At 37.9% G+C, this 27,110-nt stretch overlaps 3 protein-coding genes across 7 annotated transcripts in view; all 3 read right to left on the reverse strand.

Annotated features, from left to right (window-relative positions):
- The window catches only part of Atg4a (Autophagy-related 4a), a 456,226-nt gene that overhangs the window by 414,643 nt on the left and 14,473 nt on the right, over positions 1-27,110 (reverse strand). For 3 of the 4 annotated variants that reach the window (XM_025306187.1, XM_025306185.1, XM_025306186.1), the window contains exon 2: positions 8,484-8,568. The exons of the other annotated variant lie outside the window; for it this stretch is intronic. In XM_025306187.1, the coding sequence (XP_025161972.1) occupies positions 8,484-8,568 (85 nt within the window). The remainder of the gene's footprint in view (positions 1-8,483; positions 8,569-27,110) is intronic. 4 annotated transcript variants of the gene reach the window in all.
- Positions 13,845-16,863, reverse strand: LOC105190339 (retrovirus-related Pol polyprotein from transposon TNT 1-94). Of its 2 annotated transcripts, none has more exons than XM_019844704.2 (2): positions 15,284-16,863; positions 13,845-14,345 (listed from the first exon to the last, which is right to left on the reverse strand). In XM_019844704.2, the coding sequence occupies exons 1-2, from the start codon at positions 15,540-15,542 to the stop codon at positions 13,939-13,941; spliced, it is 666 nt and encodes a 221-aa protein (XP_019700263.2). In that variant the 5' UTR covers positions 15,543-16,863; the 3' UTR covers positions 13,845-13,938. The 2 variants fall into 2 exon arrangements, with proteins under 2 accessions (XP_019700263.2, XP_011151349.2); XM_011153047.3 differs by lacking the exon at positions 13,845-14,345 and adding an exon at positions 14,399-15,181.
- On the reverse strand, positions 23,087-24,039 carry LOC109504512 (uncharacterized). Its single transcript, XM_019844703.2, has one exon. The coding sequence runs from the start codon at positions 23,793-23,795 to the stop codon at positions 23,094-23,096; it is 702 nt and encodes a 233-aa protein (XP_019700262.1). The 5' UTR covers positions 23,796-24,039; the 3' UTR covers positions 23,087-23,093.

Consider the following 27,110-nt stretch of genomic DNA (forward strand, 5'->3'; position numbering starts at 1 on the left):
TGCGCTACGACGCTTCGTTGAATATCCTTCTTACTAACTCGTACACTTTGTTGACTCTTTTCTTTAGACCGTTTTTTCTCGAAAACGAAGAGGTATTGCGTCGTATGCTATTACTATGAGTTATTAGTAGTCAAGTACTATTAACTCCGTAAGTTTCGTTCCAAACCGTTTCCCGGTCGATGCGTCCTCCCCTTGTAAGATGTCCAGAGGACGTTCAACATCCTGAGGACATCTTTAGAGCATTTCCAAGATGTCTCTTGAAAGTTATGTTGTCTCGGATATAAAGAGTAGAACATAGAATAATTTAATTTTTACTACATGTAGTTGTTACACACAAAATAATATATATGATATATTAATAGAAGAAATATTTTTTACACAGCAAATATCATTTCATTTCATTTTTTATTTAATTCTGTTTGAATAAACAATACGTAAGTGTTTCAATAACTACCAAAATTGTTTTGACGAAAATGACATATGTTGGCCAAGAGTGGATTTCTTTATTTCTTATTTCTGTTCCTTCTATCCTTCATATCTTTATTTCCTTTATATCGTTTCTGTAACGAATAAATATTTATATTGCATTTATATTGCAATTATATTGCAATTATATTGCATTTAATTTAAATTGCATTTTACGTTTGATTTATGTAATAGGAGACAGTATGAAAAACAGGATATAGAAATGTGGCCATAAAATCAAGCAATATAATCACTAGACTATGCTAGGAAGCACTACCGTTCTTGTATCGCGGTTGTTAAATAAATTAATATTCCCGAGCACTATGTATTTCAATAGAAAAGTAACAGATGCTGGCCGACATCTGAAAGTATTCGTTATTCCAAAATGCTTTTGGTATATTTCTGAGTATTCTGATATCTGGTTTATAGATATTCTGCAGAGTGCCGGGCATTATTACTATTGTGTGTGACGGATTGCATAATTATAACATTAATAATGCCCGGTATTTTTTACAATATCTTTGAATGTAGTACTCAGAGATATAGCAAATATCTTTCACATACACAAAAATTCGGGGATTTCAGGCAAAATTCATTTACCTACTACTCACAATATTCCTATAATGTCTACAACTTTAACAATGCATACTCTGAACGACATAAGAATTATATTATAATGTTTCTAAATACGTGAGGCGGGCCTACGAGCGGCGAAATAACAAAAGAAGTCTATAGCGCGAGATTTCCGCGGCCGGCGGAGTTAGCTATATGTATCGCTCGGCGAAAACAGAGACAACAGACGTCGTCTGCTCTTGTCTAAAGCCCGACGCCGGCCGAAGCACTGAACGCACACGGACGCGGAGTTGCTTGTTGTGTGCGCTACCCCTCACACGCTGTGCTATGCTACCGGATTGCTTTTCTGGCACCACTGCCCAATATTGATCCGGCGAGTAAAGGCACGATTCTGCTCCGGCCAGTAAAGGCAAGATCCTGATCCAGCCAATGAAAGCAAGACTGATTGACTCTGTAGGATCACATCGAAGTTACATTGAATGTGTACATATTTTTATCTACAGCAAATGCTCAAATGTACCACCATTCTGTTAGTTACATAATTGCAATCGTTTATCGAATGCATCTACTGCTTTTCTGAGAACGTTGGCTGGTATACTCCTACACACTTGTCTAATGCGATCCTTTAGGTCTTCAGCTGTGGTAGGTGCAATCTGGTAAACGGAATTTTTTATATTTCATCATAATATTTTATTATCAATGATAGGTTAAGTAAGAATTATTTTGTAAGGATAAATAAATATTTTAATTTTGGTTTGACAGAGGGTGCAATCCCATCTTATTTCGTATACGAGACCGTTCCTGCGGCAGAGCGTCTCACGCGCGATCGGCGGCTCGGCTGCCGCGCTTCGAGAGGTAGTGGGAGAAGTGCAGGTGGTGCCTTTGAAATTGGCTCGCTGTGTTCACTTCATTTCCAGCACTGTTGTAGACTGCTACCACAATACACTTTCCCAATAGGGTCCCATTTAACTGATTGTTTTAAAATCGACTCGAGTTAGGTTTTATTGCGACGATTTGTTCGATACGTTTAGTTATTAAAGTAAATTTATTTTATTCCTTTTCGTTAAAGCTCCTGGCTGCTTTGGCCAGAATTTCGCGTTGACTGTAGAGCTCATCTCACAAGGAGATGTCACGAACTGCTAATTCTACTTTTGAATGTGCAATGCTTTGAATGTGCATAGTGCATTCGAAAGGGGAGGTCGAGAGTATAAACCGTGTCAGAGCTTTTGGGTATATGGGCTTTAGTTTCGGAGAAAATTTATTGTAAAATGATGTATTTTTCAGCTGTACGGTAAGTACAATGGATAGCCATAATTTTGCATGAAGCGCACTGGCTGTGCAGGTTAGGCGTGCGGCTACTATTTTGCGTCCGTGCGAGCAGAGTTCAATTCCCCGTAGTGACAATTTTTTTTTGTTTTTTTTAGAATAAATGATTGTTTATGAATTAATTGTAAATTTATTTATTTATTATTCGTTATAGTAAGAGAACGTATACATAATGAAAAATATCAATAAATTTTGTGTTTTTATTGTACTGTGTCTTTATTCATTATAATATTCCAACATCACTGTACAATGTTGCGGATGATAATTTATATAAAAACATTCGAAGCATAAATGGATCGCACACCATGAACATTTTATAAACGAAAACTGCGTATTCCAGATACATTTTTTCTTATGTATATCCGGTGGAAAACACAATTGATTAACATTATAAAGTATGTCACGTTTATCTGCTAATTTTGACGCGTACCAAGCGAATTCAATCATTTTTACATATCGCGGAGCACATAATAAATAATGAGTTAATGATTGAATTCGAATTGCATCATATAACGGACTTTTTAAGAAGTTTCTAGTATTTGTCTGTGGCACATGCGCACAGGCAACAACCGTTAGGACCGTGACCCTAAAGTCCGTTGGATTTCCCTCACTGTTCTCACGTGTGACGATCAGTAAGCAAGTCTGCGAGCATCCTTTGTGTTAAATTGATTTTATATAATAAAAATGGAAGGGTCAAGTGTGGATTTGTTTTTGAAAGAACATATCCAAGCATTGGCAAAGTGTGATATTACAAAAGATTTAACTGACAGCATTGCATATTTTAAAGGTAATAAGTAATTAAATAATTTAATAATCAAATAACAATAATTAAATAATTTGTGTGTATATTTTTATAAACACTCACATTTGTGAACATATGCAGAAATATACAAAGATATTTCCTTTTTTGCAGATATGCTAATAAAATTTGATTTGATTTATGCTGAAGTACCCAAAAAATTTACGCATTCGGCTAAAGAGGTTGCTGGAAAATTATTCGAAAGCTTCGTTTCAATGTTAGGAAAATGTTTGCTTTGGTAGAAGATGTGGAATATTTTTCACCAAACGAAAAAGAAGTAGAGAATATTCAAGAAGAGGAACTGCAAGAATCGACATCATCAACATCGGAGGAAGAATATGTGCCACCTGAGAAAGTTTCATATCAGGATAGAGTGCCTTTTGATACAAAATTAAAGATTGTTATGACCGCAAACGAGCATCCAACATGGAGTTTTCATGGTCTACAAAAGCGATTTAAACAACATTTACGCCACAAAACTGATATTGCACGATTTAGAAAAGATGTAATAAATGGTGGCACTTATGCAGAAAAACTGGATAATGTAAAAAAATGTGTCTATGAATTTTCTGAAGCACGTGACCATAAACAATTAGTAACAAGGCGACAATTACAGCAGTGGGCTATGGCTACTGCAATGCAATTTCGAGATGCAGACAACGAAACAGAAGGAAACGTTTTTTCAATTTACAGCATCGGCATCTTGGGTAACGAATTTTATTAAAAATTATGGCATTTCTAATCGTCGCGTCGTTCGCTATGTATCCAAAAGAGAAATGAAATCGCCAGAAGAAGTTTCCAAATCTGCAATACAATTTCAAAACTTGATACAATCAATTTCTACGGATTACGATTCTGATTATATTATCTATACAGATCAAACAGGTTGTGAGTATCGAGCTAATGTTTCAAGAACGTACACCCATAAGGGTGAAAAAACAGTAGAACTTTTTATAGGCGACTTAAATAAGATAACTCATTCGTATACTGCTCAATATTCCATGACAAAATCCGGAATATTATTAAATAAAGTTTTTGTATGTTTACAAGAACCTGGAGACACATTTGGAGTCCGTGTCAAAGCAGAAGTTGACAAACTTGTAAAATTATGTAAAAATGTTATTGTCGTTTGTTCAAAGTCGGGTAAACTGACCTCTCAATTGTATAAAGAATATTTAAAAACAGTTGTAAAATCGTATGTTGGAAACAATTCCTTCTTGATGATTGTCGACTCTTGGGGAGGTCAAAAAAATATTCATATGTACAATGAAATTTTTGTAAATGATGAAAACAAACCAACATGCAATTTGCAAATAATACCGCCAAAATGTACTCCAATCTGCCAACCTTGCGGCGTTTATTTTTATAGGCAAGTGAAAATTATTATAAAACGTATTCAAAATTGTCCGGATATTATGGTTAGCGAAGAAAAAAAGAATTAAATTCGCGATATAATGCAATTCGAATTCAATCATTAACTCATTATTTATTATGTGCTCCGCGATATGTAAAAATGATTGAATTCGCTTGGTACGCGTCAAAATTAGCAGATAAACGTGACATATTTTATAATGTTAATCAATTGTGTTTTTCACCGGATGTACATAAGAAAAAATGTATCTGCAATACGCAGTTTTCGTTTATAAAATGTTCATAGTGTGCGATTCATTTATGCTTCGAATGTTTTTATATAAATTATCACCCGCAACATTGTACAGTGATGTCGAAATTTTATAATGAATAAAGACACAGTACAATAAAAACACAAAATTTATTGATATTTTTCATTATGTATACGTTTTCTTACTATAACGAATAATAAATAAATAAATTTACAATTAATTCATAAACAATCATTTATTCTAAAAAAAACAAAAAAAATTGTCACTACGGGGAATTGAACTCTGCTCGCACGGACGCAAAATAGTAGCCGCACGCCTAACCTGCACAGCCAGCGCGCTTCATGCAAAATTATGGCTATCCATTGTACTTACCGTACAGCTGAAAAATACATCATTTTACAATAAATTTTCTCCGAAACTAAAGCCCATACACTCAAAAGCTCTGACACGGTTTATACTCTCGACCTCCCCTTTCGAATGCACTATGCACATTCAAAGCATTGCACATTCAAAAGTAGAATTAGCAGTTCGTGACATCTCCTTGTCAGTATCATTCTAGAAGAATATACAGGGTGTCTCAAAACGCTGGAACACGGGCTCCGTAGGGACATAGAGCTAAGAGAGAGGAACAAAAAAGTCCTCTACCATAATGTGAAAATCGTAATAGTTTTTTAGTAATAACCGCGTAAAGTTTAGCGTTCTCCACGCCCATCGCGGCCTATAGACGCTCTGCGGCAAGCTGTGTGCGTAGGGGCTGAGCGATAACGCGTTTCGCGCTGACTGTCGCGCGGCGTCAAAGCGCCAAGACGCCATCGCGACAGTCAGCGCGAAACGCGTTATCGCTCAGCCCCTACGCACACAGCTTGCCGCAGAGCGTCTATAGGCCGCGATGAGCGTGGAGAACGCTAAACTTTACGCGGTTATTACTAAAAAACTATTACGATTTTCACATTATGGTAGAGGACTCTTTTGTTCTTCTCTCTTAGCTCTATGTCCCTACGGAGCTCGTGTCCCAAAGTTCTGAGACACCCTGTATAGTGAAAAATAAAAATAGATCATTTCATATATCCTTGATGAGTCCATATGTTCCTGGTTTATGATATATATTGGGAGTACAAACTGGTTCGGTCCGTTTTTTGTGTTAAAAGATGTATTTATTTCAAAACAAAATGAATGAACAGATCAATTAAAGTATTCTCCATCGCTGGCTACTACTTTCTCCCATTTCTCAGGCAATTTTCGAATTCCATCTCGAAAAATGACTCGTCTTTTGAGGCGATCCAAGTTTGAAGCCAATTTTCGATATCTGCGAAAAAAGTGAACCGGTGACCTACCAAATCGTGCTACATCCTTCGGAACAACCAGTAATCAGAAGGAGCAATGTCTGAAGAATACGGCGGGTGCAGTAAAACATCCCATTTGAGCGTTTCCAAATATTTTTTTACGATTTTTGCGACATGAGGCCGAGCGTTGTCATGAAGAACGCCTTTCAACGTCTCTCGGTTTCAGTTCATAAGGCATCCAATTTCCTTGTTTTTTAATAATTCTCATGTCTCTCAATTGTACGGAAACGGCTTGTTAAGTCACTCCCAATGATTCTGCAAGTTCCTCTTGCGTTTGACTCTGATCTTCTTCGGGTAATGCCTCTAATTCTTTGTCCTCGAATTTTTTAGCTGTCCAAAGCGAGGCTTGTCTTCGACGCTGAAATCTCCATCCTTGAAACGTCAAAACCATTCCCTACGATTTATCAGTTGGAGCAGCGTCACCATAAACTTCAACAAGCATTCGATGGGCTTCAGCTGCACTTTTCTTCCAATTAAAGCAGAAAATTAAAACCTCCCGCAAATGCTGCTTGGTTAACACAAAATTCGACATTTTCAACACTAAAAAGCAAGGTTTTTGTATGAAACTCAAAGCGATGTAAACTGAATATTATTGGCAGATGTCTAACCTCTCTGAAACCGCCAAAATCGGCAGTCACTATGAACCATTCATAACAGCCGGAACCATCTTTTGAAAACGGACCGAACTAATTTGTACACCCAATATAAGAAAAGATGATATAATTTGTAACAATGGCATTCGCCTGACAATGGGTGCATTCAGTACTACAACCGCTCACTGAGCGCTCAATGAGCTTTTACATTTGATTGGTATATTCTTTTAGATTTAAAAATATATACCAATCAGATGCAAGAGCTCACTTAGTGCTCAGTGAGCGGTTGTAGTACTGAATGCACCCAATGAGATTAAAGACCATTGCACCCTTGTACCCTTGCAGTGTCAGACACAAGTCAATAAGAATAAGATTTGACTAATCACAGTCGACTATTCTTTTGTAATAGTTTCCTTACATATTCTCAATAATTCTTACATATTCACGCCACGGTCTTACAACATGCGGTGACAAAATGTAATTTTAAAGTCAATCTAACCCTTTTGCTATTAGGAGTACAAATAAGTTTCCGCCGTTTTCTATCAAAAATTAGGAATTTATTGTGAAAGAACGGTACATTACGTTTTATTCAAAGTATTATCCATCACTAGCCATTACTTTTTCCCATATTTCTGGCAGCATTCGGATACCACGTCGGAAGAACTCTTCATCTTTTGAGGCTATCCACGAATCGACCCAATTTTTAGTATTTTCATATGATGTAAAGCGCTGCTTAGACAGGCCATGTGCCATCGACCGGAACAAGTGATAATCGGAAGGGGCAATATCTGGTGAATACGGCGGGTGGGGTAGGACTTCCCAATTAAGTGTTTCCAAATAGGTTTTGACCGGTTTTGCAACATGTGGCCGAGCGTTGTCATGTAGGAGAATAATTTTGTCGTGTCTGGAGTAGTAATGGACGCGTTTTTCCTTGAGTGCTCCGCTCAATCTCATTAATTGTGCTCTGTAGAGAGCTCCAGTAATGATTTCGCACGGTTTGAGCAACTCATAATACACGACACCAAGCTGATCTCACCAAATACACAGCATGAGTTTTTTTCCATGAATATTCGGTTTGGCTGTCGATGTTGAAGCATGGCCAGGTGATCCCCATGATTTTCTCTTCTTTGGGTTATCGTAATGGATCCATTTTTCATCACTAGTGACTATACGATGTAAAAAACCCTTTCTTTTATGCCTGGCAAGCAGCATTTCACACGTGCAAAATCGGCGTTCAACGGCTCTCGGCTTCAGTTCATATGGAACCCAATTTCCTTGTTTTTTAATCATTCCCAACGATTTTAAACGATGTGAAATTGCTTGTTGAGTCACTTCTAATGTAAGTGCAAGTTCTTCTTGCGTTTGGCACAAACCTTCCTCCAATAATGCTTCCAATTCCGTGTCTTCGTACACTTTCGGCCTTCCACTACGTTCTTTGTCTTCCACGTCAAACTCACCGTTTTTAAACTTTTGAAACCACTCACAACAACTTCTCTCACTTAAAGCAATCTCACCATATGCTTCTACAGGCAATTGATGCGCCTCAGCAGCAGATTTTTTCAAATTAAAGAAGCAAATCAAAAGTTCCCGCAAATGACGCTTATTCGGCACAAAATTTGACATTTTCGCACGAAAAAAATTATGTGATGCTAATACGGGGTCACTAATACTTCAAGGTTATGTTGTTACCAGATGTCCAAACTTACGCTATTATGTTTTACATCTGACAATTTCAACATAACCTTCTGATGAGGCCACTAACCATCTTTTGTCAAACGGTGGAAACTTATTTGTACTCCTAAATAAAAGTGTGCCATGTCCAATGTCCGTCTCACGCGCGTTAACAACTGTAATCAGAGAAAGAGCACGAAGGGTATATTACTGTGTCATAGCAGAAATCGCATTCCATGATTTTAAGTTTTATAACTTTGTGAATAATTGCTGGATTTAAATATAATTTGATATTTATATTCTGTGCACTACACACACACACACACACATTAAAAATCTTAACTCCTTAAAATTGATTTTTTAAATGTTGTCGACCTACTACCTCCCTTTAATATTGACTTGAAAAAGTAAAAATTAATTTTAACACTTCCATCTTTAAACGATATTACTTTATCAGAAATATTTTCTTACAGAAAACGTAAAAAGAATATGTACATATGAGTACATTTAAAACATTTATATAATATATTACAGAATAATTTGATATAAATAATCTATTCTGTATAATATTACAATGAATAAATAAAACGATTAGTAAGAAACAAATTTAAATATTTTATACATTAGTATATAATATTTTAATTCACAGATGCCGAAAACATTTCAGGAATTATCTGTGCGGCAAAAAAATAGGCGCCTTCAAGCTTATGAGAGATATGAGCGTAAACCAATTGTATCGCTAGACTATCATGTCGATACATCTACAGTCAACATAGGTGTTACTACCTGTGAGTCGCAAACTAATGAAAATGTGCTTATAGAGCAATGTAATTCACTTGACTCTAATTCTGATAACGCTTCAAATGAATTTCTCCCAAGTTTTAATGCTCATATTGAATCGGAAGATGGACAGAATATCAGCAAAAATATTGATCCAACTTCAGAGTTTTCAAATTGGTTACGTTCCTGGAGGTTAAAGCATAATATTACTCAGACTGCTTTCTCAAAATTACTAAGTGAATTGCGTAAATGTGGTCACAGCGATTTACCACAAGATGCAAGAACGCTTTTAAACACGCCGAGAAATAATATCGTATATAACTTGCCACAAAATGGAAGTTTTTTTCATTACAGCCTGGAAAAGGCAATAATTGAACAATTGGCACGTACTAAATGCACAGTGGAAAATAAAATTATTTTAATAGACTTGAATATAGATGGACTACCAATATCAAAAAGCAGTAAAAGTCAAATTTGGCCATTATTGGGAAAAATTTACGGTGAAAAAGCATTTACACCCTTTGTTGTTACTGCATATCATGGATATTCAAAATCATGTTTTGTAGGTGCATTTTTGACACCTTTTTGCGAAGAATATACTGCAATACAAAATGCAGGAGTCGTATTCGGTGGAAAAAAATACACTGTACAAATTTGATGTGTTATTTGTGATAGCCCTACAAGAGCTTTCGTTACTTGTGCAAAATCACATAATGGATATTTTGGATGTGGAAAATGTATGCAAAAGGGCATTTATTCTAACCATCATATGTTATTTTTGAAATCCACTGCACTTCTTCGAACTGATCAAAATTTTAGCAAAAGAATACAAGAAGACCATCATACTGGTGTATCTCATTTCGAATCAATACAGCTATATGCCTATGGTATACAGCTATACAGCCTATGGTTTCACAGTTCCCTTTAGATTATATGCACCTAGTATGTCTAGGTGTCATGAAGAAAATGTTGCTATTATGGCTAAGTGGATATCAGACATCAAGATTAAATGAACGAAAAAGAATAAAGTTATCAGAGATGTTAATTATTATACTACGTCGAAATGGATACCTAAAGAATTTGCTCGAAAACCACGTTCGTTGGATGAAGTGAGTCGTTGGAAAGCAACTGAATTGCGGCAAACTTTATTATATCTTGAGCCAGTTGTACTGTAAAATATTTTGCCTGCAGATAATTTATTACATTTCAATGTATTAAATTGTACAATGCGGATATTGTCATCCAATAGATTGTTTCCGTAACAATCAATATAGCAAAGACCTACTTACTGCATTTGTAGAAACATTTAAACAATTATATGGTGACGAAACTGTAATTTATAATGTGCACAACTTACTTCACATAAATGAAGACGTACTAATGTATGGATCATTGGATAATTTTTCCGCATTTCCTTTTGAAAACTATATGCAATCAATAAAAAATGATACGAAAAGCCGATGAACCATTACAACAACTGTACAGAAGAATATTAGAAAATTCTAGTGCACCTTGTGAAAATAATTGCAATAGATGTTCCACACCTTTATTGCAAAAAAAATGTTCAAAGGTTCTTCCAATGAATTGTATCAATGCTTATTGCGCAATTCAATTCAAGGACTTTACATTGACAGACAAGAAACTTAACAATTGTTGTTATCTCAAAGACAAAACAATTACTATTATAGAACATATCTGTTATGATAAAGAAGAAACACCGGTCATTATTGGTAGAAAATGGTTAACAAAAAATTCTTTGCCACTGTACCCTTGCAATTCACAACATATGGATATATATGTGGTGAAAAATTTATCGGACCTGATAATATGGCCAATTGTAGTAATAATTAATAAAGCTATTCAACTTCCATATCAAGACGAAGCCTGGTGTTGCATACCGTTATTACATTTGTCTTAGTTATTACATCTTAATATGTATGTTGAATAAGTATACTATTTCTATTATGTTACATAAAAGTAATAATAATAATACAAATGATAATAAAAATAATAATAAATATAATAAATCACATTCATAATATTATCTTAGGCTTGACATAATATATTATAATAATATAATATTAGATTTGACATAATATAATTCTTTTTTCGCAAGTTACAATACAAATGCTACTTTTGCTGCATTTATAAGGTAATTAACTCTAAAGATTTCTATTTTTTTGATTTCTATTGTTGTGAGATAATTATTATAAATTGTGATAGTTATTGAACTACTCGAAGATAAGTAAGGGATATTTTATTCCTAAAAATATTATGAAAGTTCAAACGGCTATAACTTTTATTGGAATTGTCGTATCGTAATGAATGAAAAAGCATTTTAAAGCTCGAAATCTTTACTCTAAAATGTTTTGTTATTAGTTGATCACAATAATATTACTTCAATATTCTAGAATATGTATGGCTAAAATATTGTATTTTTATAAGTTTCCTTGTGTATATATATATATATAAATAAATATATATATAGGGTGCTAAATTCCAAACGTAACAGGTAAAAAATCTCGAAAACTTCGAAAGATATTAATAAAAGCTAATACACATTGTTGTGAGGTTATGTTTTTCCTTCGGCGAGGACAAAACAAAGGAAAGCTTGTTAGAACAGAAATGATCGATCCTTTTGTATATGATATATATATATGTGTGTGTAAGTCTAGACTGAGAATACAGAATGTCAGTTGTTAGAACAATTGACGTACAAATCCATACACAGAGCTCAACTCCTGGTTTTAACCCGAACAGAACAAAACAAAAAAGGCAAGACTCGGGACCACGGTCTTACATACAGGTCTGGAAACTCTGGTGATGGGGATAGTTCCCTTATTGAAGCCAATTTTATTTTCTGTAATAGCCACTAGAGGCGTTGCAATCTAGCTCGCTCGGGGGTGAGACGCTGGCGGGGACGGGTAAGAGCAGAGTGGTAAACTCGCGTATTTGTTACACAAATATATCGATTGAAAGATGTTAATCTGGTCAACCTGAATTAATATACTGAAATATTTCTCTGGGTGTTGCTTTAAATTATTTCGCAAAGCAATATAAAAAAAATGAACGCTTTACATGATATAAGATAAATTAATGAAATAAGTATATAAAAGAAATACACACGAGTTTTTCTTTTAAAAATTAAATACAAAAAACGAGTTATTATTTTATATGTGTAATTTGGTATTTCTAGTTTTACGTATTCAAGTTATCAAGCCAAGGTAAATATGAATAAAAACCAACTCTTCCATTTTCTCTCCTTTTAATTTAGTTTAGTTAAATTAATTTAATTAAGTTGTGCAGGTATTTAATTTTTTAAAATGAAATAGGTATAAATTATTGGGTGAGTGCAAAAGTTCGTGCGGAGTTTTTGAGTAAAAGTCACACAGTGATTAGGCAAACAAAAATCTTTATTCAATCAATGATATATTCTCCATCGTTTTCTATAATCTTTTCCCAACGTTCTGGCAGCATACGGATGCCTCGATCATAAAAACTGCGCGGTTTAGATTCGAAGAACGAAGAGACGCCGTTTTTTAAGGCCTCCAAAGAGTCAAAGTTTTTTCCATTTAAATAATTTTGCAATGACCGGAACAAGTGATAGTCAGATGGTGCGATATCAGGAGAATACGGTGGATGCGTTAAGACATCCCATTTCAGGCTCTTCAGTTTGCGCAGCGTCTTTTTCGAAACGTGTGGTCTGGCGTTGTCGTGATGAAAGACGACTCCCTTGCGATTTGACAAAATCGGACGTTTCTCTTTTATTTCTCGATTCAGATTGGTTAATTGGCGACAGTACTTGTCCGAATCAATCGTTTCGCCAGCGGGGAGAAGCTCGAAATAGATTATGCCCTTGCAATTCCACCAAACAGAGAGCATCACCTTCATCGGGTGCAAACTGGCCTTTGGCATTGCGTCACCATGCTCACCTGATTGTTTCCATGTCCGTTTGCGCTGAACATTGTTGTAGAGGACCCATTTCTCATCGCCCGTCACTAGTCGATCCAAAAACGACTCGTTATTGAGCCGCCCGAGTAAAGAAACGGCTACAGAAATTCGCTTGATTTTGTTCTTCTCGGTCAGCAAATGGGGCACCCATATATCGAGCTTCAAATCGAATCCTATCTTTTTTAAACGCCGAAAAGCGGTTGATCGGACAACGTTTAGTGCTGTAGCAACTTCTTCTGTTGAAATTCGCGGATTATTGAGCACTAAAGTACGCAAAACATCGTCATCAATGTCAGAAGGTCGACCAGAGCGTGGCTCGTCTTCAAGGTTAAATTCTCCGCGCCGAAATTTAGCAAACCATTTTTCCACAGTTCGTTTAGCTGGTGCTTCATCCTGATAAACATCCTGAATGTTTTTTACGGCTGCGGCAACGTTTATTCCCTTCCGAAACTCATAAAGCATAACATGCCGTAAATGCACCTTATCGATACTCATTTTTAAAGTGATATTTCTCGAAGCAGTTTGTATGAAAACAAATGATTTTTTTTTTAATAACAGCTGAAGACGTCACCTTTCCAACGTTATATAATATGTAGATGGAAGTATTAATAACAACACTTTACGACGTTTATAACTCCATCTATTGAAACTCCGCACGAGCTTTTGCACTCACCCAATAAAATGAATTCTTCAATGTTTCTTCATTTTATTTTACCATAGGTATTCCAAAATTGAAATTGACAGTGTTTGGCTAAATGTGAAAAAGTATTGCAAGGTGAGAAAGGACATTATTAATTTTCACTTACGTAAGCATTTTATTCATTAGTTAATTTGGACAATTTTTTCTTTACAACAAATTTCTTTTTTAATTTTAAATTTTCCTGGTGAGCAGTTTGCCTCATTCTTAATCTTAAATAATAAACTATAGCATAAGACAGGATTTCAGATGCATGTTCTTTACAGGGAAACGTGAAGGTATAAGAATCAAGTATTTTATCGAGAGTTACATCGAAGACGTCAACACGAGAGGAATATTTTGCAAACGATGCTTCTATATAGCGGATTAAATGAAAGAAATGGAGATTAGCGTGAATAAGACCACCGCGTGATTTCATTTCAACCAGTTGTGACTCCGAAGATCCGCAGCTGGTTTTCAATCTCACGGCTTCTTCACACACTGAGCAGGATTTATATTTTTTAAGGACTTGCTTGCATAAATAACCTGGAAAAACAATGCAATAATTTTTAATCATCTTTTAAAATAAAAACGCCCCGTCCTTAGGCCGGTATTCATAGTCGGATGTTATATATTACATCGTCTTAAGTAAACATTTAAGATGACCTAAGCCAATCACTGAGCTGTATTGGAAACTTAAGATGTTACTTAAGACGATCTTGAAGTAAGATCCGATTATGAATACTGGTCTTAAAGAAAAAGAACATGAATTCTACGTCGACATATATAAAGCTGAATCAATGATAAGCCATGCAATGATTAGTGCAGTACAGCAAGCGTTATTATCAACATAATACAAACCTACGTTTTTTGGTTTGGACAAACACATTGCGAAAATATATTTAACATAGAAAACCTGTTACGTAGTAGATAATACAATCGAGAATAGGGGAAAGGGCATAATCGTGTTCGGAATGAGGATCGATGATATCGTCCGCCTCCCAATCGTGTTACAACACTTGATCTAATTTTTTTTTTAATTTCTTGCATATATGCCGCACTTTTGCCTTCACGTTTGTTGCTGTAAATAGCTTTGATGTCGCTGATAGAGATCAAAGTCGCCGGCCTCTTATTGGACGACACGGTGCAATTCCCGTATTTCGGAGGCTTAATCACGCTATACACCGATAGCAATTTGTATAATTGTAAAAATGTTGGGCAGTTTGGATGATCGTTGCATCCCGCGCATTGGCGTATAGTGCCGAAGAATTTCTAAAAGAGTCAAGTAATTGCAGTTTCACAACTCAATACTTTCATTGGAGAGACCGACAACTCAGTGCCTGAGTCAACAACTGGAACTGGTGAAGAAATATGAGCAACATCTGAAACATCAATGAAAGCAATTTATGTATGTTTCAATTATTTATATTCTATCTTTTTCATATCAATATTACAATAAATACTTTTTGTTTAAGGCAACTCACCGATGACTGCTTCGACTATACTGTTTTCTTGAATTGAAGGTTTCATGACACCAACTGAGGACTGGACAATGCCTGGAGAATTTATTTGAGAATTCGAAATTCGCTTCGTATTTTCATCCAGTGGCTCACAATTTTCCTTTCCTGTTGGAACGTCATTGAATTTTGTGGGCACAGCGAACTGCTTGAGCCTCTGACGCTTGTATGCGACCTTCATTAGAGAAATACAGGATATGAATAAGAACCTCTTCAAACCGCACATGCAATATTTACATTAAACTCACCTGTGCAATTTCTTGACCATTTGCGTCGAACTTTATCCATTCACGAACAATATCTTCCTCGTTAAAATGGTTTTCACACACACAGTATCTGTCTGATTCAACTTTACAGTACCCGGAATAGCTTTTTCCCACTTTTTCCACGTAACAATATCTTTTGGCATTCGAAATAGAGAACGTTTCTACTCGGTTCTGCTGCCGCTTTTACAATTCGGTACCACACATCTCATTTTTCAATAAGTTTGTCACTTGCGAATTTTGTCAACAATTTATTATCTTACGGTTTTGCAGTTTTCAGGCTATGTTTATCTGCGAGTTAGACGACAGCGCCGTGGCCGGGCTACAAACTATTTGGCTTCAATAAGGGAACTACCCCCACCACCAAAATTTGGAGGAGTTTCCAGACCTGTATGTAAGACCGTGCTCGGGACAGCAGCTTCTTCTTCTGTACGACACTCTAGAACGGTTTTTACTAGAGAAAAATTAACCTGCGAACTCTAGCGCCATCTAAGACGAGTCGCACTCATCGCAACACTCCCACTCGACGAGTTTAAAGTCATATTCAAAAGTTCGCAGTTTATAAAAAACTTTTGTTTTGGAAGTGGTTTTAATAAGTCCGCTCGTTGTTTGTCACTTGCTACATGAGTAACTGTTAATTGTCCATTCTTAACCACGTCTCTTACATAATGATATTTTATGTCTACGTGTTTGGTCCTCTTGTGAAACGCTAGATTCTTGATTAAAGCCTCCGCTGCTTTACTGTCACAATAAAGAGTCGTTGGTCCGAGTTGTCTGCATCCGATCTCTTGTAAAAAACTACGAGCCCACACAGTTTCCTTTGATGTATCATGAGCTGCTATGTATTCGGCATCTGTAGTTGAAGTGGCAACTACATTTTGTTTTCTTGATAACCAAATGATAGGTCCGTAATTCAGGATCAAGATAACACTGCTAATTGACTTGCGGGTGTCTACACATGACGCATAATCCGCATTCGAGAAGGCTATTAAATTTTTACCTTCTGTTGTTTCGTTTTTCATTCCATAAGTCAATTCCAGCGATTTAGTACCTCTCAAGTACCTGAGTACTCTCTTTCCTGCTGACCAGTGTATGGTAGTAGGCGATTCCAGAAACTGACTAAGTTTGCTCACAGCGAATGAAATATCTGGTCTTGATCCAACCGCTAAGAACATCAGCGATCCTATCAGCTGACGATACGAGATATCTTGATTCTTGACAACGTTCGTCTTCGTCAAGTTCTCGTTTCAGTATAGTATACCGAGTGTGTCGGTAATTCCTTTCCGGTTTTTTCGCTAAAGAAAACACGTTATTTACAATGGATAGTTAAAATATATTTATTCAAAGTATTGGTCATTTGATTTTATACATTTTGCCTATCTCTCAGGCAATTTATGGATGCCATTCCAAAAGAACTATTTCTCCTTTGAGCTAAACCATTCATCAAGCCATTTTTTAACTTCTTCGAAATCGGCGAAATACTGCTCTGCAAGCGCGTGCCCCATCGATGCGAAAAGGTGGTAGTCGGATGGAGCCAGGTCTGGAGAGTACGGCGGGTGCGATAAAACTTCCCATCCAAGTGATTTCAACACTTCTTTGACTGGTTTTGCTGTATGAGACGACACGTTGTCATGCTGCAAAATCACCTTATCATGTCTTTGAGCATATTGTGGACGTTTTTCGATCAATGCACAGTTCAAATTGATCATTTGTTGTTGGTAGCGATCAGTATTAACTGTTTCTCCAGGTTTCAACAGTTCATAATATACGACACCAACCTGGTCCCACCAGACACAGAGCATGGTCTTGCGACCAAAGCGATTTGGCCTTGCAATCGATGGGCTGCCTTCGTCAGGTGATAACCATGATTTTTTTCGCTTGGGATTTTCGAAATAAATCCATTTTTCATCACCCGTTACTATTCGATGCAGAAATAACTTCTTTTCATATCTTTGAAGCAGCATTTCACTGACGATTTTTCGATTTTCCAATTGCCTGTCATTCAATTCATGTGGCACCCATCTTCCCATCTTTTGGATCTTTCCCATCGCTTGTAATCGTTCACAAATTGCTACTCGGCTCACATTCAACTTTTCTGCCAATTGTTTTTGAGTTTGTGTTGGGTCTTCATCCAATAACTCCTGCAATTCCACATCTTCAAACGTTTTCGGCCTACCAGGACGTTTTTTGTCTTGAACGTTGAAATCACATTTGAATTGTCGAAACCACGTTTCACATGTTCTTATGGTTGGAGCATGCTCATCGTAAGTCTCTACCAGCAAACGATGACTTTCAGCGGCTTTTTTCTTTTGATTAAACAAGAAAAGTAATGCGTGCCGCAAATGCACGTTTTCAGGCACAAAACTCGACATTTTCAAAAAATTATAAATCTATAACGCTGTTATTTTGGCGGAACGTAACTTGTGTAGTTTTGAGGTTAATGTCAGTAGAATAAAATGACATATGTATCAAATCATAACATTCCATACTTATGGCTGTGACATCTGATGACTTATGGTAGTGACATCTGTTACAAAAACCGGAAAGTAATTACCGACATACCTGGTATGTATCTATCGGAGTATTGACAGGATTACAGTTAGCCATATTAAACTTCTCAAGCATCCTTTCAGTGTAAGCTGTTTGATGTATGCGCGTGATCCTGTCAGAACGATTCCGATTAATTTCGAGTCCTAAATAACAATTTGCTTCGTTTTTCGTGATCTCGAAATGTGCTGTGAGTAGTTCTAATAACTTGTTGATCTTATCCATCGATGCACCGATTACAAGACCATCGTCCACGTATAATGCAATCAACAAATCTCCTTCATCGTTTGAGCATATACAAGTGTCATAATTCGTTGAGTGTATTCCTAATTCTGCTAGTACGCCTCCGATTTTCTTGTGCCACTGCAAAGGTGCTTGCTTCAACCCATACAGACTGCGTAGAAGCTTGCAGACTCTTCCACTGCCATCGTTGAAGCCTTCAGATTAGAGCATGTACAGGATGGGGAAAAATTATTGGTCATGCTTTTGCCAGTCGATTCTACTCGTCGAGATCGCCAACATTGCATCATAAACATGGTGCCGCAAAATTAACTTTCAAGGTCATTTTCAATGTCAAATTTTTTATTGGCTTAGTCGATTCTACTCGTCGAGCTGAACAAAAGTCTCAAAGGGACCGTATGCCGGAAATCAATATTTCGTAGAGAAATATTCGTTTGAAGTTTTTAGAAACCAAAAAATTTCGTAAAATTAATTGTCATGGGTGTAAAATCTGCTTAATCTACTATTAACGCTACCCAGGAACAACGAAGTGAGCATGGTAGATTTTAGTTCCCTTCGAAGTATCTTGGTACCCAGTAACATTTCAACGGCTGTTGGTTCCTTAAAGCAACGGCCATTTGCCTCGGAGAGGAATAATATATCGCTCCATAAGACATTCGTTACTTATGCTTAAGAAGCTTTTCATCCATATCCAGACCTTTTTCGTGATTATTAGAAGACCGCCGCCGATCTTGAATCAATTTTCAGTATAAAATTAAAAAAATTGTTTCAATTTTTTACCAAATTTTTTCTAAGAATAACGTTGCTATAGCATGCTTCGACGTGGTGGCCGTGATCGGGCACATCGGGATGGGCGTGACCAACGTCTAATGCTTCGAGCAATTGATCGTGCTCATGGTAATTACACACGAGCACGAGCTCTTTATGGTAGTTGGTTGCGATGCCAAGCTAATGGCAGAACATTACGTCCAGGATCCGTGCCTGATCGTCGAGAATTTCAACGACTCGATGAACGATTCCATAATCAGGAGCAAAGGAATTTTGCAAATGCTGGCCACCGTAGGGCAAGTCGTCCTCGTGTGTCTTGGAGAATTGAGGAACGTGTGATTGCACTAGCTCGAACTTATCCTGTCATGGGATCACGACACATTGGCGTGCGAGTAGGGGTAGATCATAAAACAGTCTTGCGCATTCTCCGTGAGAAAGGCCTACGACCCTACAAAGTGCAGGTAGTGCATGAGGCGACCTGGTGATCGCACAGCTCGTCTTCGTTTTTGTCGGTGAATGCTTCGCAAGATCCGAAGAAATCGACATTTTCTGAAAAATATAGTGTTCACTGATGAATCCAGTTTTTCCAGCACTTCCATTTTGAACCGGCAAAATGTTCGCATCTGGCGCAGACGCAATCCACACGCAATGGTCCAAAGAGTTCAGCAGGGCCGTTTTTCAGTCAATGTTTGGGCAGGGATACTCGGGAATAATTATATTGCTCCTGTGTTTCTCTCAAACCGATTGTCAAGCGTTGAGTATTTGCGGTTTCTATGTCATACTCTCCTGAATCAACTGCGACGTATGGTTCCGAGGAGTGCCTGTAATCGAATTTTTTTATGCATGACGGTACCCCACCGCATTTCAGCAGGCAGATCCGCGCTTTTTTACAACAAGCTTTTGGAACTCGATGGATCGGTCGTAATCCTGCGCCACACTTATGGCCCGCCCGTTCACCTGACCTGAACCCTCTGGACTTTTATTTCTGGGGAGCTCTGAAACCCATTGTTTATGGGTCAGGCAGGGCTTTAAGGACGGCTCAGGATTTACGAGATCGCATTGAAGAGGCGGTTGCTACTTTAGCACGAAACCGAGCTGTGCTCCGTAGAGTGCGAAATAATTTGGTGAAGAGACTCCAAGCTTGCATTGATAACGATGGTGGTTACGTTGAAGCTGGCAGACAAGCATAACTCCTCAGAGCTATTGGGGCCAATGGGTCAGTTCTGTTTGTTCGTAGGCAGCGTCGACGACGATAAAGTGAGAGGCAAGGGGAACTCACAATAATCAAGTCACCCCGAAGTGAGAGGCGAGGGGAACTCACTATAATCAAGTCACCCCGAAGTGAGAGGTGAGGGGAACTCACTATAATCAAGTCACCCCGAAGTGAGAGGCGAGGGGAACTCATTATAATCAAGTCACCCCGAAGTGAGAGGCGAGGGGAACTCACAATAATCAAGTCACCCCGAAGGGAACAGAAATCTACCATGTCTACGTCGTTATTCCTGGGTAGCGCTAAGAGTAGATTAAGCAGATTTTTCACCTTGAAAACAAATTTTTCAGGGTCATTTTTGGGGGGTAATTTTCGCTAATCATGATCAGGATATTCAGACCATGATTTTAAGAACTTTATAAGCATCAGATTTATTTTCTGACTTCATAAAAATCGATTTTTTGGAAATCTCAGGCAAAAAAAACTTCAAACGAAGATTTCTCTATGAAATATTGATTCCCGGCATATGGTCCCTTTGAGACTTTTGTTCAACTCGACGAGTAGAATCGACTAAGCCAATAAAAAATTTGACATTGAAAATGACCTTGAAAGTTAATTTTGCGCACCATGTTTATGATGCAATGTTGGCGATCTCGACGAGTAGAATCGACTGGCAAAAGCATGACCAATAATTTTTCCCCACCCTGTACAGTTCTTCCAAGTCACCATATAAGAAGGCTGTTTTTACATCAAACTGGATCATCTCATAGTCCTTTTCAGTTGCAACAGCTATCATCATTCGGATCGAATCGTAACGAGTAACTGGAGAATATGTCTCACTGAAGTCGATGCCTTGTTTTTGACTGCCCTTAACCCTTAACAACAAGTCTTGCTTTGAAACGGTCAGCATCACCGTTTGGTTTAGTTTTAACACGAAAGACCCACTTGTTTTGAATCACTCGACATCCTTCAGGTGGTTTGACCAATTGCCATGTCTGATTCCTTTTAAGTGAATCGAGCTCCTCATGCATCGCTTGCTCTCACTGTTTACTATTAGATGATTCAATTGCTTCTTTACAGTTCTTTGATTGCGTCTTTTCTGGCACCTTGATTTCTGCTAGCAAACATGCACCCGCAATTAAGTCATTGACCTTGCTTCTTGTATGACGAGCAATACAGTCGTCCTCGATTACACGTCTATCTTCCTGCATCTTCTGTTTTGACCGAGTTCTGCTCGCGACTGGTTCTCCTTCGTTGTTGACTGCTTGTTCTTCAAGCCTTATTTTCGGTAGTTTTTCCTCTTCTTTTTCTTCGATGAACTTAACAGCGGCCTTTGGACTGGATTCGACAATTTTGACATTGCATCGTACATACACATTTTTCGTGCCACGTTCCCAAAGTCGATAGGCCTAAGAGCCAGTTTCGTAACCAACTAATACAAGCTTCTTTGACTTTTTGTCAAACTTGCTACGAAAGCCATCTTCAATGTGAGCGTACGCATCACTGCCATAGTTACGTAGGAAGCTGACATCCGGTTTTTCTCCTGTGAATATTTTCCACGGTGTTTTACCATCGAGTCGATCCAGCGGTACATAATTGCGAGTTAATGCAGCAGTTCTCGCTGCTTCTGCCCAAAGAGACAGCGGCAAATCAGCTGCAGCCAACAAAGTACGTCCAGTCTCGACAATTGTCCTGATTTGTCGTTCAGCACGGCCATTTTGCTGAGGTGCACGCGGTGTTGAGAACTCGTGAACAATCTTGTTTTTGTTCATGATTCTCTTCATGTCCTTGCTTGTAAACTCACGTGCGTTGTTAGACCGAAAACGTTTAACCTGATGTCCGTATGAAGTTGCTATTGCTATGAAGCTTTCGACAGCATCAGCTATGTCGGATCGATCTTTCATGGGACGTACCACTAGAAAACCTGAGTAGTCATCCACGAAAACTACAAGTACAGTGTTACCACCGAACGTCGGAGTCGACTTCGGACCGCAAACATCAAAATGTATTAATTCACCTGGCTGCTTTGCACGAGTATCCGATTGTTAAATTGTTTGCGCGTTTGTTTCCCGAAAACGCAAGCTTTACAGAACCTGTTGTTATTGCTCCCACTAGTTCTTGAGGCATTCACGCCCTCAACTGCTCCATTGGCGATTAACTGTTCGAGCTTTTTGTAACATACGTGACCAAGACGCTCATGCCATACTGATAGCGGCTGCATGTTGTTATCTGCGTACTGAGCTTCATGCTTCGGCATTATAACTCGTGTTTCCATTGTGTATAAATTTTGTTCACAGCTGTAACCCACCATGAGTGTTTGGCTATTCCTCCCAATGATCTTTATTTGGTGTACATCAATGATCGCCTTGTTGCCGTGTTTGTTACTTGCACCAATACTCAGAAGATTGCGACCCAAATCCGGTATCCAGAGTGCGTCGTGTAACGTACCTTCACGTTCTTTTCCGTTGATTGTCGATATAATTCTGATATTACCGCGGCCACTTGCATAAATGACTTCATTATTGCCTACTGTTATCGGCACAGATTTGTCATTAATCGGTTCGAATGTCTCAAACCAGTCTCGTCGGAATGTCATATGATTGCTTGCTCCTGAATCAGTCAACCAACAATCTTCATGTGAACATTTTTGTTGAGAAGAAGACAATGTCGTAAATGCACCGTACGACGGTCTCTTGCTTTGCGACGCAATATTAGCTTGCTTCGATTCTCTCTTAGGTTTCTTGCACTGTCAAGCCATGTGTCCTTTCTCATCACAGTTGAAGCATTTTCCCTTGAATGTTTTCTTATCTGGCTTAGATTTCTTGAAGTACTTCGATTTCTTCGCATATAATGCAGTTGACTCATCACCGCCACTGACCTTGAGCTCACTGAAACTCTGAGCAAAGTTTTCTTCTTTCATGAGACGAGATAACAGATTTGCTAACGTCTGTTCATTTCTTGATACTGAATCCCAAGCTGATATCATGGAACGAAAGCTTGCTGGTAACGAATGCAAGATCTTTGTAATCACCGTTATTTCATCTTGTTTGTGACCAAGATCTTCAAGTTGTCGAGCCATTTGTTCAACATTGCTGACATGTTCGGACACTGTCATCTTGTTCGGATCCATCTTGTACTCGAAAATTCTTACTAAAAGCAAATGTACACTCGTTTCATTCTTTTGCTCATACACAGACTCTAACCTAGACCAAATCTCATTTGAGGTTTTGCAGTTTACCACATGACGTAACTGTTGCAGCTCAAGCAACTGAGTCAATATACACTTAGCTTTCTTGTCGATTGTATCCCAGTGTTGAGAATTTGTTTGCGGCCTTGCTACTTTACCACATACAACATCATATAGATCATAATATTCGAGGTAGACCGTCATCTGATACTTCCAGAGACCAAAATCTGATCCATTGAACTTCGTGACAGGAATATTATCCATGGTTATTTCGGCAGACGTAGACGACAGTACTCTGACTTCGAATCGAATCCAGACAACAAAAAACCTATGATAGCAATTTGTTCACGAGCACATATGCTTACAGTCCTCTCGGCATATAGACAATCTCTTCTGACATGAATTAAACTCGACCTTCTGACTACTCTGGGCCCATAACCTGTTGTGAAGTTATGTTTTTCCTTCGGCGAGGACAAAACAAAGGGAAGCTTGTTAGAACAGAAATGATCCATCCTTTTGTATATGATATATATATATATACATATATATATACAGGGTGTTATGAAAGTCCCGGAAGAACAGAATAACTCGAAAAATATGAGTCCTAGAAAAAATGCGAAGTACTGGGTTTTTATGATTTTTTCCTGGCTATTTGACAGTAACCCTGGATTTGACCTTGACAATGATCTTGAAGGTCATTTCAAGGTCAGGTCAATTTTTTAAATGGGACCCCATACTTTTGACTCCAGAAATGAAAAGAGTGAAAAATTTTACGTTCGGATATGACCTTAAACACTGCAAATTTTGACCTCCGAAGGTCACGTAAAGGTCTAAACTTGTTTTAGGCTGAAAACGCGAATATCTTCGAAAATGCACCTGCTAGGGAGCAATGTTACGCATAACAATAAGAATGTAGAAGTCAACGAGGGGCATTCAGCCGTGATCTTGCCCTTATTCTCAAGGTCATGAGTTAAAATTATTATTAAGGTCAAACCGGACTTTTTTAGGACTGAAAATCCATACTTTTGACCTAAAAGTGTCAAGATTGAAAAATTTTACGTTCGGATATGACGTTTTCAACCTTAACCTTGTTCTTAAGGTTATGTGTCAGTCATATCAAAGTCAATTAATTTTTTTAGGCTGGAAACATATACTTTAACCCCTCTCCCCATAATGTGAAGATTGAGATTTTACGTTACGTACGAGGTCACACTCCGATTGTTGGTAATTCCTCAATATCGGGCGCCATTTTGGATCGGTCATCTTGAATTTGTAAAATCCAACGTCGGATTCGATTTCAGAAACGACTTCAAAAACTCCTTAAACGAGATCCAATTCTTGTTATTCTTAAATATCGGCTATCTTGAATCGGCCATCTTGAATTTGCAAAATCCGATGTCGGATTCGGTTTTAGCGAGCTCAAAAATCCCAGGATCGGTATCCGAAAAATTTATTCGCCATCAATGAAGTGTATGTTTCAAGGTTTTTATGTCTCGGTTCTATAAGTGTCAAACACATAATATTGATGATAAGACAATAGATTGTTTCTGAGTTTTGATGTCATTCTAGTCCGTTTTGAATTATTATCATATTATTATTAACGATCAATGGTACATTACTTATAATTTTTATTTAAAGGTAAAGAAACCGAATTTTTTATACCAAATTTTTGCAATTTTTTGTTTTCAGTTCCAAATGGCTTCTCTTACAGAGCATGAAAGAGTTTCGCTATTGATGATGAGAGGATGGGGGGATAGACAAAGGTCATACAGTGAAGTGAGATTGCTGTTCAATGAAAACTTTCGTAACGAAGGCGAAGATATTTCAATGTCGACTGTATCTCGTACCATCAGACGATTTGTAGAAACTGGGAGTAATAAAAACCGCCAAAAATCTGAGAGGCCAAGGTCCCAAACGACAGAAGAGCGACAATTTGAAGTAGCCCAATCATTTGTTGAAAATCCCAGATTGTCAATTAGAAAAGCATCTCAACAGCTTCAAATGAGTGTATTGTCAATTTCCAAAAATCTAAAGACCATTAAGTTCCACCCCTACAAAATTCATCTCCACCATGAGTTGAATGAGGATGATTTTGACCGCAGGGTGCAATTTTCAGAAGTTATGATGCAAAGAATTGATCAGCAACCGGACTTGTAGCATAATAACCGCTTTCTCAGACGAAGCGTCTTTTGAAATTAGTGGTAAGGTAAACCGTCATAATTTTAGATATTGGGACAACGAAAGTCCTCATTGGATGCTTGAAGCACATACGCAGCGACCTCAAAAATTGAATGTTTGGGCAGGTCTTTATGATAATCAAGTGGTTGGGCCTTTTTTTATAAATGGGAATTTGAACTCAGAAACCTATCTGCAGCTTCTAACAGACCAAATTGTTCCACCAATACAGAAGAGCGTTGGTGATCATTTTGATGATATTTGGTTCCAGCAAGATGGGGCACCGCCACATTATGGACGCATTGTTCGGAACTATTTAAACGATACTTTCCCTAATCGATGGATAGGTAGAAGAGAAACAATAGAATGGCCATCGAGATCGCCCGACATTGCACCACTTGATTTCTTTCTTTGGGGCTACATAAAAAATAAAGTTTATTTCACTAAACCTCGTAACCTGGATGAGCTTCAACAACGGATCATAGACGAATGTGCTGCAATACCTCCAGAAATGATAAGGAGTGCGACTGACAATTTGTACGTCCGCTTAGCACACTGTTAAACGGTCAATGGGGAACATTTTGAACATCTCTTGTAATCTCAGGCCGAGTTACAAGATGCTTTGCCTTCGGTGGCCGGGACTAACTGAACCTTGCCTTCAGTGGTCGGGTTTGAGACACCTTGCCTTCAGTGGCCGGGTTTGAGACACCTTGCCTTCAGTGGTCGGGTTTGAGACACCTTGCCTTCAGTGGTCGGGTTCCGAGACGCTTTACTTTCAGTAGACTTCACGATCAGTGAAGTAACGTAAAACGCATAATTTTGAGAACAAGGTCAAGGTTGAAAACGTAATGTCCGAACGTAAATTTTTCAATCTTGACACTTTTAGGTCAAAAGTATGGATTTTAAGTCCTAAAAAAGTCCGGTTTGACCTTAATAATAATCTTAACTCATGACCTTGAGAATAAGGGCAAGATCACGGCTGAATGCCCCTCGTTGACCTCTACATTCTTATTGTTATGCGTAACATTGCTCCCTAGCAAGGTGCATTTTCGTGTTTTCAACCTAAAACAAGCTTATACCTTTATGTGACCTTCAGAGGTCAAATTTGGCAGTGCTCAAGGTCATATCCGAACGTAAAATTTTCCGCTCTTTTCATTTCTGGGGTCAAAAGTATGGAGTCCCATTTTAAAAAATTGACCTGACCTTGAAATGACCTTCAAGGTCATTGTCAAGGTCAAATCCAAGATAACCGTCGGATAGCCAGGAAAAAATCATAAAAACCCAGTACTTCGCACATTTTCTAGGACTCATATTTTTCGAGTTACTCTGCTCTTCCTAGACTTTTATAACACCCTGTATATATACAGGGTGTCCCATTTTAAAGGATCCACTTAAATATCTTAG

The sequence above is a fragment of the Harpegnathos saltator genome, unplaced genomic scaffold, assembly GCF_003227715.2.
Source record: "Harpegnathos saltator strain DR-91 unplaced genomic scaffold, Hsal_v8.6 scaffold765, whole genome shotgun sequence".
NCBI classification, from domain to species: Eukaryota; Metazoa; Arthropoda; class Insecta; order Hymenoptera; family Formicidae; genus Harpegnathos; species Harpegnathos saltator.